Here is a 17,270-nt window from a genome sequence, read left to right as displayed (position 1 = left end):
TTTGTATTTTGTCTTGTGAAATTATATTCTTTAAAATGATGCAAAAAAAATGTACACCTGACAGTTCAAACTTTTTTTGATTATTTTAAGATTTTCTATTATGATTTTCTATTAAGGAGTCCAATCTTCGGTGTTCTCAACAAAACTATTGAGACCATTTTTCACAGATCCCCCTATATTTTGGTGGTTGGAAATCTGGATCTGTCAAGAAAAAAGTTTGTTTATTCAGCGAAAGTATGTATTGTGTCTGATTTCGTATCTTAAAACATCGTCCGCAATAATTAATTAGAACCATTTAGCCCCTTCGAACCATTTAGATTGAGTCCAAGAATGTGAAGATCCGTTCATTAGATCAAAAGTTATTCATGATGATCCCTTTTTTTTCGCACTGTACAAAAACTTTAAAAAAGGAATGTCAAAAATAAAGGTATCTTTTTAATAACTATCTTTTTTTTTCCTTTCTAAAATCGTAGGTGGTGTGATTACATGCTTTATAACTTTGTAATTCACTTTTTCTTATCCTTTTGAAGATAGTGGAAAACTAAAGTATTTCAATATGCCACTATAGGGAGTCTTATCAAGTAAAATTTTAGTATATATTTAAGACACTACTAAAAACTGTAGCTGTTGCCATTTGTAATTAATAGGGTTGTTAACTGGGCACCCTGCATACAATCTTTTTAGTAAGTGATTATCGTCAAACAATTGAAATAGTTGATGCATATAATATTCATTTCATGCTCTATTCTTAAGTGTTGTTATTTCTTGCATTATATAACTTCCTTGTTAAAATATAATGGAGAAACAGGTGTTCGTAAAAGCTAAATTAGCATTTTTTTTCTGCAGTTGTCTTTAATTAATCATTTTAATGCGCTAGTAAAGTTTTAATTATTGACTTTAAACTTTACAAAATTTAGTGGGTATTATAAATTGTTGAAGTAATCTTTACCAATAAAATAATATGATTTATGATTATTTTTCTGGTGACAGTGCATTATGAAATATTCCTGAATATTACTACACTTTTAGTTGCTAGTTACAAATTTTTAGTCACAATCTACTCCCCAGACTTGGTCCATGATTTACCTTACCTCATAATTTTAATTTAGAGGATGTGTCGTAATTATTTTACATATTCATACACTCAAAATGATCTTTATTATTTTTACATGTTTATTTGTTATTAGAAATGTTTCTAACAACAAAACAGGATTACTAAAATTGTAAAAATTCAAGTTATTTATAGTGTAGGGTAACAGCAACACAAAAATACTGTTTGTTAAATGTGTGTTGTAATAAAATGTACTCTTTATAAATGTGTCAAATTTTTTGTAATTTTACTTTAATTGTAAGGTAGTGATGAAAATAATTTATGGGAATCCTGTATGTAACTTTACAATTACAAATGTGTTTTATATAAGATAAATATATTTTCTTTTCTTATTCTTTTCCATAATATAAGTATGATGTTTAAAAAATTGTAATACACATGTAAATAAGCTTATGCAACTCAATGTATGAGTCTAGAAATAATTCTAAGGAACGACTTTCTTTACTGCAAATAATCATTGATTTGTAAAAAGCTAAGTTAAATAAATTGTGCTTTATAGTACTATTAAGTTGTTTCAAATCATTTGATGAACAATAACTCTTTTTCTTATTTGTGTTTAATTCTAATCTAATTTGAAACCAAATATCCCTTTTTGAAATAATTCATAGAGTGCAAAAATGTTTTTGTTTGTGTCATTCATTTAAATGTACTTATAAATTCAAAATTTGCTTAACTGATGATCTAACCTTATCCAATAACTTGTATAATCCTGATCGATTAATAGGATTTGTATCGAAATGGCGTAAAAAAAACGATTGTTCAAATGTGTGTTATTTGTAAATCATCTTAATGAGAATTGTAGAACAGCAAATTACGAATATATTACTATTTTACTTAAATTCTCTGTTTATATTGGTATTTCAGATAATAAATTTTTTTTGGAAGCTTCAAAACATACAGTCTACACTCTTCAGTATGACCAATTAATTATAATTCCACAGGTGTGGTGTTATTTTACTGCCCATGAAGATCATTTCGTAGATTAATGTCTGAACATTTCGGCATTTTCAAAACAAAAAATTGGAAAAAAATCATTAACACTATTTTTTTTTTTTTTTTAATATTGAATCAAGGACGAGTAACACAATTAAACTTTTACCCTAGATGTTAGTAGTCTGTGGGCATAGAGTTAGGATTACTTTACATTGATATCGAAAGAGTAGCACTAACGTAATGAAATTGGCATTAAGTCAAGTATGCACTTATTAGATTTAAAAAGGTGCCTTCGCAATCTTGCTGGATTTCTTTACAAGTAGCATAATTACCAATCATAATTTCCTTATTTAAATGTTCCCTTTTTGTGACAATTTAATCCCCTTCGTTGGTTTATTTGCAAGTTAAAATATATGGTTGTTTCCTGGACTAATGTTATTCACCGGAAATGGCTGCCCGGAAGTAGATTATTATTTTAAATTGTACTTTTTTTACATAAAAAACTCTTTATTATCAATTATTCTTCTAGTTTTGTAATTCTTATTAAAATTTAACGCAGTTTTGTTTGAAGTCTAGTATTTTTAACTTTGAATCGATATTTAGGATATTTTTATGCATTCTCTATGTTGCACTCTTATATTATTAACTTCTATTTTTTTCCAACGACCAAAATCTTTGTATCAGTTGTAAACTGTTGTTATACATTATTTATAATTTTACAATTTTTTAAAGGCAATGTTAGTTTGGCATAAATGGCATATTAAATTAAACTAAAATTATGTAATTATATTTTTTGAGTATTGGAGAAATATGGTATATTGAGTATATATGTATATATCAGGGTTTAAGCTGAGTCTAAAAATTCATTAGCAAAAAAGCTAAAATCTGAAAAAAAGTTTTAGCAAAATGCTAAAATGCCATTAGGCTTATAAAATTACTTTATATCAAACAAGTACTGTAAGTTATCTGACAAAGAATAGCTTAATGTACAAGAATATCAAACAGAATACCTACAACAAAAAAAAACACATTTATTATTTATCAAAACATTTTGGTTTATAATTAACAATCTTGAAATACAAGCCTTCACACTTGATTGAACATATTCAAAATTTAAATTAGATTTTTGAATCTCGTTTTTTTCGTGAACGCTAGCGTCATGGTTCTTCTTGTGAAAGATATTTAGATTTTTTCTCCTTCTTGTTTGATCAAGTTTTTTTCATGGATGTTAGCGTCATGGTTTTTCGCGGAAGCTTTTTTTTAATGGAATTTAGTAAAATCCTTTAGCAAAAATGCGAAAATGCTTTGTTGAATTTTAGCATTTTCGAGGGGTCTTTTCGCATTTTGCGAAAAAAGCTACCGTAGTGGAAACCCTGGTATATATATATATAATTCCTGTACTGTGTTGCTTTTGCAAAGTGTCAGAATGCAGAAAAGCTAAAAGAGAAATGTGTTTTATGCGCAGCATCATTATAGAGTTAAAAATTTTATATAAATCTGGGAATTCTTTTTTTCTTGTTTTGAATTATTGTTAAGTACTGTGCTTTGATCTTTCAGTTTAGCTTGCAAATTTTTCTAAGCATTAAAAAATTTTTTAAATTTTACACATTTTTAAGTGTTACATTATTCTTACTTAAAGAGGAAATTTGTGTGATTTTATTATTAGTTATATGCTTAAGGTTCTAGAATTGTGTTAGAATGTTCTTGGATAATTCTATAATATTTTGCATTTTATTTAAGAAATTTATTAGAACTGAATAAAAAATAAGCAATTATTTGAGTTTTTTTCTATTGTATATTTGATTACTTAATTTTTATTTTAAATACATTTAATGGTTTTTATGAACTATTAACTATTTGTATTTTCTCCTGTATTAGGTAATTATTTTTAAACCTGTCCAAATATATTTCATATAAAATACATATTTCTAAATACACATCATGTATCTAAATATTTTTGTTACGTTATTTTATGTTTATATCATTTTCTGTCTTTTTATGTTTATTTTTACATGAATTATTAATTATAGTATTTTATATGTTGACAATCTTATGCTTCTTTTAATTAAATCATGTTCAAAATTTTTGATGAACATACCAATTATAAAAAAAAATCTTGTAGTAGCAATCTATATTACGTTATTTTCATTAAAAAAAGTGGGGGGAAAAAACTATGCTTGATTTCTTAAAGTTTTGTTACAAGTCCTATTGCTTAAATACGGAAATTTAATCATGTTAAATTACTGGCCTTGATGACATTAAAAAGAAGAGAAAAAAACATAAAAGCTGAATATCGCTAAATAAATAAAGGTATGAATAAACAAATAAAGTTAATATTTTTCAGCAAAGTAGTGGATAACATAGGAGAATTAAATATTAAGATATAGCCTTGTGTATTATTTGTAAGCAAATCAGTTTTGTGATCTTAACAAACTTGATCTATGAACAATACAAGTTTTAATAGGTTCTATAACCATCTTTATGTACTGTACTATATAATTATATGTATACTTGTAGTCGTGATTATTTGATTCTTTACTTTTGTAGCTATGGTTCTCCATTTCATAAATTTTAATTAATTATCTGTTTCACTTGTAATTTACATTCTGATAGTTTTGTAATTCTGAGTTATATTTACTTATTTTTATATTTGTTTTCTTCCCAACTTTCATTTAATTTTTTTGTTTTCAGAATCATTATTTTTTTTTCCTTTTCACTGCTTTAATTATTTTTCTTCCTATTTTGATAACAAAAATATAAATTCTTTTACTCTGAAGAAATTGTTGAGATTTTATAAATTTTTTGAAATGTACTTTGGGTAGGTTGATGAAGCAACTAGAAGTTCTCTTTATAAATTAAGGCAAACTTGGAATGATATATTACCTAAAACTGTTTTATATGGCATTGATTGTCGCGTTAACAGCATTGATCCAGCATGGCCTATAACTGCAAAGGTGACGGCAAAAAGTATTCATGTGAATCCGAAATTTGTGAGTGGCACTGCCAATACAGCTCAAGTAAGTAAAATTAGTTATCTATTTTCTGTAAATGATTTTGCATGTTTGTGGCATTAATTAAGAATTTTATAGTTCGTGGCTTTTACGATATTGGCTGCAATAATGAAAAAATTATCTAGTATATATTGCGTAAAGATTATATAGTTTCACACAGTTGTCCTGTAAAAATGTTTCCTTTTTTACCCACCAAAGATTAAAATTAAATTTTTTAAACTACAAAATGATTATGCAATCCTGGATATGCTATACTTACAGGGTTGCCACTCCACAGGGAAAACCTGGAAAATACAGGGAATTTAAAAATCATCTAAAATAACAGGGAAAATGCAGGGAATTTTGATTTTTTATTTACAAACTGGGAAAATACAGGGAATATTGTTTCTTATTTTCGTCTTTTAAAAAATGGTGACTACTCAAAGTGTAATCTATGGGATATTTAACCATGATATTTCAGCTATACTAAACTGTTTCATTTACTGTAGCATTATTTAAGTATGTTCAGCTGTATTTCCAGCAATTAAAACTAATAAATATAGTTTGCCCTATATAGCTCACACAAGAGCACAGTAATTGTTGTTTCCTCTTTATATTGTGCATAATATGTACAGGGAAAACACAGGAAATTTTTTTTCCAGATTTGAGTGGCAACCCTGACTTAGTTCTGCTGTTAATTAGCTTAAAATTGGTTTTTACGTTACAAAGTATGACTTAAAAAAAGTTAAGCCTCGACTAACTGATGGGATAATGAAATTTAGAAAGGTATGATCATATATAGACAACATTAATAAAATGATAATTCAACTACACCAGTTATAGAACCTAGATCGATTATTTCTTATGAAACCAGAACATTCACCAAGAACAATAGGTCCAGAAAAATCATGAATGAGCTCATGAAAAATAACAAATTTACAATTAAAATTTTACAATTAAACTGAAAAAATTTATTTACTATCAGCTAAATTGCCAAAAAAAGATGAATAAACTCATTTATTTAATTAAAATTTGGACTTAGCAGTTTTATTTTCCTCCATGTAAACTATAAATTTTCGGCACTTGTAATAGCAGAGATGATTGTGCTCCGGAATTCCAAATTTTTCCCTGACCGTGATCCGGAAGTTTAAGGAAAGCCTTATAACATTCAATTCTTTTAAATTTTATTTTTATCTATATATATTATTTATATCTAGAATTTATACTTGGCATAATTTTTTTGAAATGCGTCATTACTCAAGAAATTTTCAGGATTTTTGAGTTGGGTTCATAATTACCCTTGTAATAGATTGCTGCTCATTTTCTTTAATTTTTTGGGAGAATACAGAATGTTCTTTATTGTTTCTAAGACTATGAGGCATTCTTCAAATGTTGGGACTGGTTGGCCATCTTCATCGGGAGCCCTAATGCTTATTCAAGCATTTGTTGAATAGACCAAAGTTTCAACATTTTTATTAATTGATTCATAAGAATCACCAACTATTTTCATAAATTTAATTAATATCCATTTTCTTCTAATTAATATCAATTTTCTTCATTAATCAATATCAGAAGTTACTGTTATCAAAACAAAATAACATTCTTTTAAAATAAATATTCTCAGTAAAATTTCTGAATGATGTATGCAGGAATCTGCTAGTTTCAAAAACGATCTAAATGCCTTTATTAACATTATAAAAGTAGCTTTTGTGACAGGACCGTAACAAAATGATACATGCAGGAATGATGAATCGAGGTTCTGCTGTACTATATGTCTTTGATAAGAAGAAGCATTAAGGACAATCACTAATAGTTTGATAGTTCAACAAAATGTATGTTTTAAAATTGTACAGCTCTGGTAAAAGTGAGCAGGGGAAACTAACATTGATTTAAGATAATTCGTTAAATTATGTATGCAGTCTGACTGAAAATACAGGGAGAGAAAGTGGGGGATCATAGCGTACTTACTTTCTTGCATCACTTCATCCTTGTATCAAAATAATCTTGAAGATGGTGCTCCTTCTTGCCAGAGCAAATTTGATTGCAACTGTTAATATACAGACTTGGCTTATTAACTAAATTTAATCTGCTTCAGCTCCCTTGGCATGGAAAAATTAGAGCAAACTTATTTTGGAATTAAAATTTATTGGAATTTTGATGTTCGAAAACACTTTGCTTTTACTGTATATATTTTTGTTAAAAAAAAAAAAAGGTCTATTGTCTAGATCAGGGGTGGCGAACCTTTATACACCAACGTGCCATTTTTTCTAAAACATTGTTTGATGAGGTCATAGACGTGCTGTCAAATAGTTTTGACTTCGTGATTATTGGGAAAATAATAATACGAAATACTATCAACTCAAAACTCTTTATTTACATTGAGAAAAAAAAACATTTAGCAATGTCTCAGTTATACGCGTAATTCAACTTAAAGTAACATCAGTGTGACTTCTGTTGTTGCAGATTAGATGATAAATAACTTATATTAGGTTGTAGGATGTTAGTTTAAGCAGGACTGTTAATTTTTTTGCTAGTTATTTATTGTTAGCTTGTTTTTTATGGTTATTAATTGGTTTTTTTAGCATTAATTGTTAATTTTTTATTAATAATTGTTTATTATTTTGTGCGTTTTTGTGAATTTGAATTTAATTGTTACATATGCTTCATAGTGTAATACCATTTGTGTAATGACAAATGTGATCGGTGGCGTGCCCGAAATATTGCATTGAGTGCCATAAATGGCATGCGTGCCATTGGTTCGCCATCCCTGGTCTAGATGCTATTAAGTATCATTTGCAGCTTTAGAACAGCTAACTGGATCTTATTGCTGTGAAGCCGCATTGTGCCTTTGATTTCTGTATTATTATTATAGAGTAGTATGGATTCACAAGTGATTATTGTCTATATATATTTATCTATCTATTAGCAACATTATAGAGTTATTATTCATTTTGTTAGATTGAAGTAATAATTTAAGTAGTCTTGAATAGTTAGTTATATGTTTAGTTTTTATTTAGAATAATTTTGTGTTTTTATAGGAATAATATTCTAAAGTAATTATTTAAATTTATTTGTTATCTTTTGAAAAAGGGCTGTTTAATTATTAAACATAAATGGTGCTATAGGGCTGCATTATGTTGTACCAATTATTGGTGGCAGAGCTTCGTTTTTTTTAGCAATAGCTTATATATGACAGGGTTGCCACAGGCTACTAAAATGCGACTATTTGCTACAATATGCGACTATAGCGACTTTTTTTTGCCTGAAAAGGCTAAAAAAAGCAACTATTTTCAGGAATAGGCGACTATTGGGATACTTTTTTACTCTTAGCAAAGTTATTTTTATACTTATACTTATTTTTCGCAGACCTACTGTTACTTTGCGATTGCTGCACAATCACTGTTATCTTAAACTTTCGTTCTGAACTCAATAGATCAATGAAAAGAAAATATAAATTAAAAAAGTTTCTTCATTGGTTTTTTTTTTCAATTATTATTTTTCATTTTAAGCGATACAATTTAATAGGGGTATTTTGTACTTAATTTTGTTATAAAAAGTTAGTTTTTTTTTTTTTCAAATTTATTTAATGTAGGTAAGTATAATAATTTGATTATTTTTAAACCAATAAATGTTCAGTTGTTTTTATTTATAAAAAAATTAAAATAAAGCTTACCTTTATTTAATTTGTTTTTATTTTTGAGTTCAACAAAGTTTTAAAACAATTTGGCTATTAGTTAAAAAAACAATTTTTTTTTTAAAAATTAAGTAAAAAGTTTAGTAATGTTTGGACGCTTTTTAATAATTTAACATTAGTACTTAAAGTATTTTTCTTTTTTAAATTTTATTAAAATTCTTTCAATACTTATAATTTGTTAGATAGTCAGTGTCATTTTTAAAGAAATAAATCTTTAGTCAATTTTATTTTCAAAAACAAAAATAATAATAAATAAGTAAAAATATTTTTACATTTATTCTTTATTATTTTAATTGAAAATATTAAGCAATGATATTGGTATTATAGTAGAATATGTTTAGAATTAATATTTTCTTTTGTTATAGATTTATTCCTTTTTATTTATTTATTTTTTTTTGATTGATTTCCCATAGGTAATTTCTGAACATATGCTAAATCCCGATGTCTAACGGACGATGTATCACGATTTAAAATTTCTGACATCGAGTTCTTATCATAGTATTTGACAATTAAGCTACAATTTTAATTATTTGGCTACTATTTTTGATAAATTTTTGCTCCTGTTCAGGCAACTTTTTTTATAGTTTTAGGCAACTATTTTCATGCTTAAGGCTACTAAAAGCAACTATTTTTGTACATTTTTTACTGTGGCAACCCTGATATGAGTATATAGATATATACACACATTATATGATACTCATATGGCTCCAGAGTGACGCGTGAGTAAGTAGTACAGCGCATAAGATTTTCAATTATTACTAAATTTTAATGCATAAAAATTTTTTTTTGATTATCTCTTGAATATAGTTAAAATCCAAGTACTACCACACGGACAAAGCTGAGAGCAACAGCTAAACAATGAAACATTTTATTACTATATTGCTTAAAACTTAAAAATTAAAACATTTAAATACAGTTGTTCAGCTTTCTTACCATCAAAGTTTATATGTTATATAGGATTATTTTGAAAGATGACCAAGCTTATCACTAAAGGTGAATATTATTATAATGATAAGGAAGTTAAGTTTAAGTTATTGCTAAGAATACTAAAAAAATCTTAAAAATTTTAGTTTGAAATTTTTGTGAGATTTTTTAAAGCTAAACTGTAAGGCATAAACAATAGTTGAACCTGATTAAAAAAATTTTTTTTTTACATAAATTCATAGAACAGATTATTTTTTGAAAGTAGAAATCAGCTTTAACCTTTACTTTAGAGAAGCAGCATTGCTTTTGTGACATTTATTCTAGTACATTTTAACAGCCTGATTTGTTACAGTAAGTAGCTGATTTAGTTCAGCCTTGTCACTCAATTTTTCTGTTAAGAAACTGTTGAAATTTTATTTATGAGTTATACTTGTTATTTATTCATGAAAATCAAGGCAATATTTTGTGTTTGCAAAAGAGATTGCACTAAAAATCTTATATGAATAAATTCCAAATTTTTCTCTTTGTAACTTCTGATTATTTGCCTTAAACAACTGTTTTTTTTTTGTTTTTTTTCTGTAAGAGCTGGTAAGTCTGGCTGGCACTGTAAAACTATTTTTCAACTGAAATCTTTCTTTGTCCTTAATGTTATCTTTCTAGTGATAAGTATTCATGATATTTATTTTAAGCACTTTGTATAGAGTTCTTATTTTTTGTTGTTGATAATTTGATTGGATTATATAATGTATAAAAAATAACTATTATATTTTCACTACAAAGTGTTTGTTGCAGCTATAATTTCAGTAGTTTTATTCTATTTGCGTTTGCAATCATTATGACTTCAAACTATTTTAGGTTTTCTTATTTAGTGGTTTTTAAATTATTTGACTTCGTTTTTGTAGAATTTAATAAAAGAATCTGAAATAAAGAAACAAGAGGAAATGAAAAAGTTGACTGATGAAAAAGCTGAACGTGAAAAAATGTTAAAATTAATTGAAGAAAAGAGAGCACAGTTAAGGCTCTTAGAAGCAAAGAAATTACATTTACAGCATGCAAAGCTTAAAGGAATGGAATCGGTTCTAAAACAAAAAAATCAGGTAATGCAAATTATTTTCTACTTTACCAACTTATAAATTTATTTCTCTCTGCAGTAGTTGTGAAAAATTAAGTTTGTTGTAACCATATTTTAATCATTTAAATTTTCAGAAATTAAGTCATTTAATGCCATTGCAATTTTTTTATGAAGTACAAAAATAGTGCACTCATAAGTTTTTTTTATATCCTTTTTTAATTTAATTATAAGAGTAATATAAGAATGAAAAAATTTAATTACTTTGCTATAATTACAAATAATATATTAAATATATATTAATAACTAACATATAACTACCAACTCTAGTCAGTGGCAGATCCAGCGGGGGACCCCCCCCCCCCCAATTGAAAAAAAATTTACATTATTAAAGGGGACATATACACCTGGCTATGTCGGAAAATCGATTTCCCCCCCCCCCCCTCTAATTATTAAATGAAAAAACTAGCATTAAAAACCCTATTTATTTTTAAAAAAATTATTGTGGGAGGGAGAATCTGAGTCTATGACCCTCCCCAGGAAAAATTTCTGGATCCGCCCCTGACTCTAGTGGACTTACTTGTAGACTACTGAATTTTGGCAGTTTCTCCTGGTTTACTGGTTTAATAAAAAATTATCCTGGTTTTTGTACATTTTAAAATATTCCCTAAAATTGAGTAAGTTTCCTAAAAAAATCCTTAGTGAAATAGAATTTTTACAAAACTTTATTGCTTCCTTGAATATTTAAATAAGTATTACTAATACAAAATTGAACAAGCCTCATTTATAGATATCCTTTTGAAACTTTTTTTAATTTTTTATTCAGAACTTTGTTTTTAAATGACTTTTTAATTGATCTTTTAACCATCAACAATAAACTGTCTATTACTATTCAAAGGTATGATTTAACATAATGAAAAACATTTCAAGTTCATTTAATGTTGTTCGTGAATGGAAAATATTGCCGACCATTTATAGTAATTAGTGTAATAAATTTTTGTATTTTGATGACAACAAAAATCCCTAAAATTTCCTGAAAATATTTGCATATTATGCAACAATTATCATGAAATTTTATTATTTCGTAAAATCTACTTGATTTTTCCCAATGTATGCTGACAGCTATGTAACATATATTTTGTGTTATAAAATAGAAGTAATTTATGAACATAACCTCTGCAAATTTCATAAGAGTATATTTTTTTTCCTTCATCTTTACAATCAGACTAAAGCTTTCATGCTGTTTTTGTCAAAATGTGGTTATTCTTTATAGTAAAAATTATGTGTAATGTACTGGTCCTTTGAACTAATCTTAAAAACTTTATTTTTAACACTAAAGTACATAGCCTTTATTTTTTATATACATTTGAGTATTTAAAGCTTGAATAAGGAAAAAATTAACTTATTGCTATATGATATAGAATTGAAAACTATTTTAATTTTTCTGGATTTTAGCATTTTTATCTTCAGAATTGTAAAGAAAATTAATGAATTTTTTTTAATAGTTTTATTTAAATTTTTTTTATTGAAACAAGTTTACATATTTTTTATGTGCTTCAGAGCCTTGGTATTAATTCTTTCTTTAATAACTCATTTATGCCTGAAATATTCATGTAAGAAGATTCCTGTACAACTATAATACATATTTTAAAATATTTATTATGTGATTAATGATATTATAATATTTTAGGGTAATTCTGTTATCCACCGTGATCCGCGTCTTAAAAAAGCTGTAGCTCTAATTGCCTCTGCTGAAGCTGGTAATGTTCCAGATAGCTCAGTTCCTGCTTCTCTACAATCTGTAGTAGTTGTTCCAAATACAAATTCTACTTCCTCAAAGCCTCATACAAAAGATATTGCTTCAAATCAAAGCAACACAACTTCTCGTCCATCTGATACTCCCAATGATCCAAGAGCCAAAAGGAATAAACTTGCAACAGAAGGATCTTGTAAAAGTAACACAGCTTTAAATAAAAAGAGAAATTTGATTCTAGAGGAATCTCCTGGTGATACTTCCAACAATAAGAAACCTTGCAAAGATTCTCTTAATATAAATAGTTCTAAGGCTCTTCAGAATAATCAATTATTACCTGCTGATAATGTCAGTGATCCAAGAGTTAAATCTGAATGTGGCAATCAAACATCCTCTAACCAATTGCTTGATCCTCCAAAAGATACATCAAAACTTGCGACAAAGTATGAAGACAAGAAGGAAACTATACTTGATTCAGATGAAAGGAGGTGAGCTAATCAATATTTTCTATTATTAACATTAAATATGTGACTTTTTTAAAATTTGATTTAATTTGATTTGATTAAAATCAGAAACTATTTGATCGATTTTGTATTTTGCCGTAGAAAATTACATTCTTTAAAATGATGTAAAAAGTGTATACCTTACTATTAAAAATGTTTTAGACTATTATTAAATAAAACAATATATAATTATTGAAAATTTGTTTTTTTTTTTTTTTTTTTTTTTTTTTTTTTTGTACAGAATTATCTTTGGCGAAACGAATTTTATATTTAGATACAAAAAAATTTCTATTTGTTTAAAAAGTTCTTGAGCTTTGGGGAAATGCGCTGAAGGTAAAATTCACATTAAGGGGTCCAATATTCAGCCACTCTCCTGACTTAACTATTGGGGCCATGTTTCCCAGATTGCAGCTATAAAGTATATTTTGAGGGTTAGAAATCTGATAATAAAATGTATATTTATTCAAAGAAAGTATACTTTGGTGCCTAATTTCGTAACTTGAAGTATTGTCTGCACTATTAATTAGCATATTTGAAGTTATACCATTGAACTATTAAGATTCAGCCCTAAACATGAAAACTGATCAATTAAATCAAAAGTTATGCACAATGTTTCGGGTTTTTTCCTGCATTGTAAATAGAAATTCTGCACTTTCTTAGAGCAGAATGAATTTATACACATACATGTGGGAGGATAGTATCTTCTGCCTTAGTTTAGACAATATTGCTGCTGGTATTAAAATTTCATTTTGCGCCTATGCCCTAAAAATAAATCAAGTTTATGGTAGCACAAGTTACAAAAAAAAAAAAAAAGATTTGCAGCTTTTTTAATAACTAGTACAGCTAGTAATAAAATGGATAATTTTCATAGGATATGTAACATTGGATAATTTTCATGTATATACTATACCATTAACTTTTGTGTCTGGTCTACTAGTGACATGTCAGAAAGAATATAAAAGCTTTCCCTAATTAGATTTTCATAATGCTTTACATATAACATAACTGTGGGTAAAATGCATCAATCATGGGTCCAATGATTGCTTTCTGCCCAATCTTTAAGTATAAAATTAATATTTTACGGCATTTTTATATATTTCATACTGATATAGGAGATACTCTTCATATATGAAGTGTATAATTGAGTTTTCAATTATAATATAAATTGTTTTTCCAGTAAAAATAAATTTTAGTTATTAAGATTTGAAACCCCTTGTATTTTGTTGAATATTTAACTAGATAAATCAACTTTTAAATAATGTAACTTATTTTAAGGCAGGCTTTTTTTTCAGCATATTTTGCGCAATATTATTTTAATTTGTTATAAATGGCACTTTGGCCAGTTACGGCATGCATGTCTAGTTTAAATAAAGATTAAATCAGAATGCTACAAAGAATCCATCACATTCAAACCAGTATTCTTACATGATGTTCTTGTAAAGTGAATTGGTAAATTAATGACAGTCTTTCTTTGACAGCTCTAGGTATGCAGCACAATTTTATTTTATTTTATGTGACATATTTGCAGCTACTCTAAGTATCAAGTATATGGTTTTTTCAATGTATTTCTTCTTATCAGTCATTGTTAGTTATTTTTCCAAGATTTTTATTAATAATAAATTCTGTTTAGATCTTTTTAAATCACAAATTTTAAATTTGGGTCCATCGTACTTTATGAAAATATAAAATTAATGATAATTATTAGTGTTCTTTTTATTCTAAATTTTACTGTTTTCCTTAAATCATTCATTTGTATTCATTTTTAGACAACCTCCAATGCCTCTTTTTCTTGGATCTGAAGACAAAGACTATCGTAAATTGCCCATAGCAGTCGATCAATCCAAACGACCTAGTGAAATCTTACATCAAACTGACAATAAAAGTAATGTATCAATTATATAGTAATGAAATATATTTATATATATTATTTAAAACTGATTTTATAAATATTTTTCTCGGTATGACTTTGTCTTTATGATTAAAACGGAAAAAAAAATACCCAATTTTATGTTTATGGCTTAGTTGAAGAATTAATTTACAGAGTAGTTTTTACAGGTTCATATTAATTAATTAAAAAATGTATTAGTGCCAACTCTACATTAAGTAGTGGAAAAATCTAAATTAAATGCATTATTGTTTTTAAATATTTTAAATAATAAATTGAACAACAAGTTCTATCGTAAAATCGTAGTTCTGTCATTTTTACTTTGCTAATTTTTTCATATGTTTTATTTGTAGATTCATCAACTCCTATTCATCAAAATATTAATTTGCCTTCCAAAGAAATGCCAAAGTTAGTATAAACATCAAGCATATGCTTTTTTTTTTCTTTCTTTTTCTTTTTTTGATATTGATTTTTAGTAATTATTTATTCCAGTGATATTAGAGAAAAACTTCATGTGCCAGCAGAGCAAATCAATACAACCCACAAAGTATCTGAATTTCATCCTACACCACTGCATCCTCCTGATCCAGTTAATAAATCTATTACAAGTTTTCAGGTTAGTTATGTCCTCATAGGGTTAAGCCCTCATCCAAATTTTAATAAAAATCAGTGTGTAGTGGGGGTATAAAAGGTAGAAAGGAAAAATGTAATTTTTTTAAGAAAATGCATCATTTTTAATAAAGCGGAAATATTACTTGATTTAATTAAATAAGTTGTGTTTTAAATAATTTACTTTTTATATTTATTCTATTTTTTTCTTGTTCTTTTCCCTTCAAATTATTATGATTGCATTGGCAAAAGCAATTAGTGAGTAAGTAAAAAAAAAAATCCTTTATAAAGAATAAATACAAAGAACAAAAGATTTAATGTATTTTTTAACAAGCATTTTTAAATAGAATCAAAAGTCTTAAAATGACGCACCTGAAAATACGCAGATAATTACAGTGTTTGATTTTAAAATCATTTGATATGAATCACAATGTTCAATTTTAAAATTGTCTAAATGGGAATCGTGATATTGAATTTCATAGACCAGAGAATATGAATTGCGATATTGAATTTTATAGACTAGGGAATATTAATTTCAATATTGAATTTTATAGACTAGGCCAGGGATGGCGAACCAATGGCACATGACAAAAAAATTTGGGCACTCCACCGATCACAATTGCTTTTACACTATGAATTGTTATTACACAAACGGTATTACGCTATGAAGCATATGTAGCAATTAAATTGAAATTCACAAACAAAATAATAAACAACTATTAATAAAAAAATTAATACTAAAAAAAACAATCAATAACCGTAAAAAACAAGCTAACAATTAATAACTAGCAAAAAAAATCAACAGTCCTGCTTAAGTTGAATTACGTGTATAACTGAGACATTGCAAAATATTTTTTTTTCAATGTAAATAAAGAGCTTTGAGTTGATAGTATTTAGTATTATTATTTTCCCAATAATCATGAAGTCAAAATTAGTTGAGGGCACGTCTATGACCTAATTAAGCAATTTTTTAGGGAAAATGTCACGTTGGTGTATGAAGGTTCGCCACCCCTGAACTAGGGAATATGAATTGCGATATTGAATTTTATAGGCTATGAAATATGAATCGCGATACATATCAGATTGTAAAGACGCTTGAGTATGAATTACGTCTCTTGATTTTTTAACTGTCTGCATACAGAGCAAAGTGTATAACTTTTTAATCGTGTAAGTCAATATTTCATTTAGAAATGAGTAAACATAAATAATGTTATTGGATTTTAAAAGCACATGAATACTAATTTCAACATCGAGTTTATAAATCCTGTTAATTTTTAAAAAAGCTGATTATTTTACCTCATGAATACAAATTGCATTGCAATGTGTTATTTTCAAATTGCTGGGATTTGAATATCTATATTTGATTTTTTTTAATTGTGTGAACACTCCTGTTAATTTAAAAAATATATCCACAAAATTTATGAATTTCTATGGTTGTGTCAGCACATGGCGTGCATGTATATCTTAACACTGGATGTGGGCTTATTCGATTTTGATTGCTCGTCAATATTTCTGTGAAGCTATGGGTGGGACTTGATTGAATGTTTGAGCTTGTTCCGTATTTTACGTTAATTTGTATTTTTTGTTGTTTTGTTTAAAATTCTAAAGTTTCTTTATTTCTTGTAGGATGTAATGAAACCTCCTTTAAATATTGATTCCTCTGTGGCTCGTAAGTTCAAATTATTTATTTTTTTTCCATCTTGGAATTGTGTATCTTTTTTCTTTTTTTTGTTTAAAATGTATTTTTTTTTTAATCTAACTGCTCTATTCTGTGTGATTTTGTAGTAGCTAAATTGTAT

At 26.8% G+C, this 17,270-nt stretch overlaps 1 protein-coding gene across 1 annotated transcript in view; it reads left to right on the top strand.

Annotated features, from left to right (window-relative positions):
- The window catches only part of LOC107454988 (uncharacterized), a 60,213-nt gene that overhangs the window by 19,047 nt on the left and 23,896 nt on the right, over window positions 1–17,270 (top strand). The window contains exons 3-9 of the mRNA XM_087167506.1: window positions 4,867–5,061; window positions 10,555–10,749; window positions 12,412–12,962; window positions 14,744–14,859; window positions 15,216–15,270; window positions 15,355–15,478; window positions 17,098–17,140. Coding sequence (XP_087023632.1) covers window positions 4,867–5,061; window positions 10,555–10,749; window positions 12,412–12,962; window positions 14,744–14,859; window positions 15,216–15,270; window positions 15,355–15,478; window positions 17,098–17,140 — 1,279 coding nt within the window. The remainder of the gene's footprint in view (window positions 1–4,866; window positions 5,062–10,554; window positions 10,750–12,411; window positions 12,963–14,743; window positions 14,860–15,215; window positions 15,271–15,354; window positions 15,479–17,097; window positions 17,141–17,270) is intronic.

Source organism: Parasteatoda tepidariorum, chromosome 7 (genome assembly GCF_982258835.1).
Source record: "Parasteatoda tepidariorum strain Cologne lab strain chromosome 7, Ptep-v5.0, whole genome shotgun sequence".
In the NCBI taxonomy this organism is placed as follows: Eukaryota; Metazoa; Arthropoda; class Arachnida; order Araneae; family Theridiidae; genus Parasteatoda; species Parasteatoda tepidariorum.
Note: the sequence above shows the minus strand (reverse complement) of the source record. Positions and strands in the feature narration are given on the sequence as shown.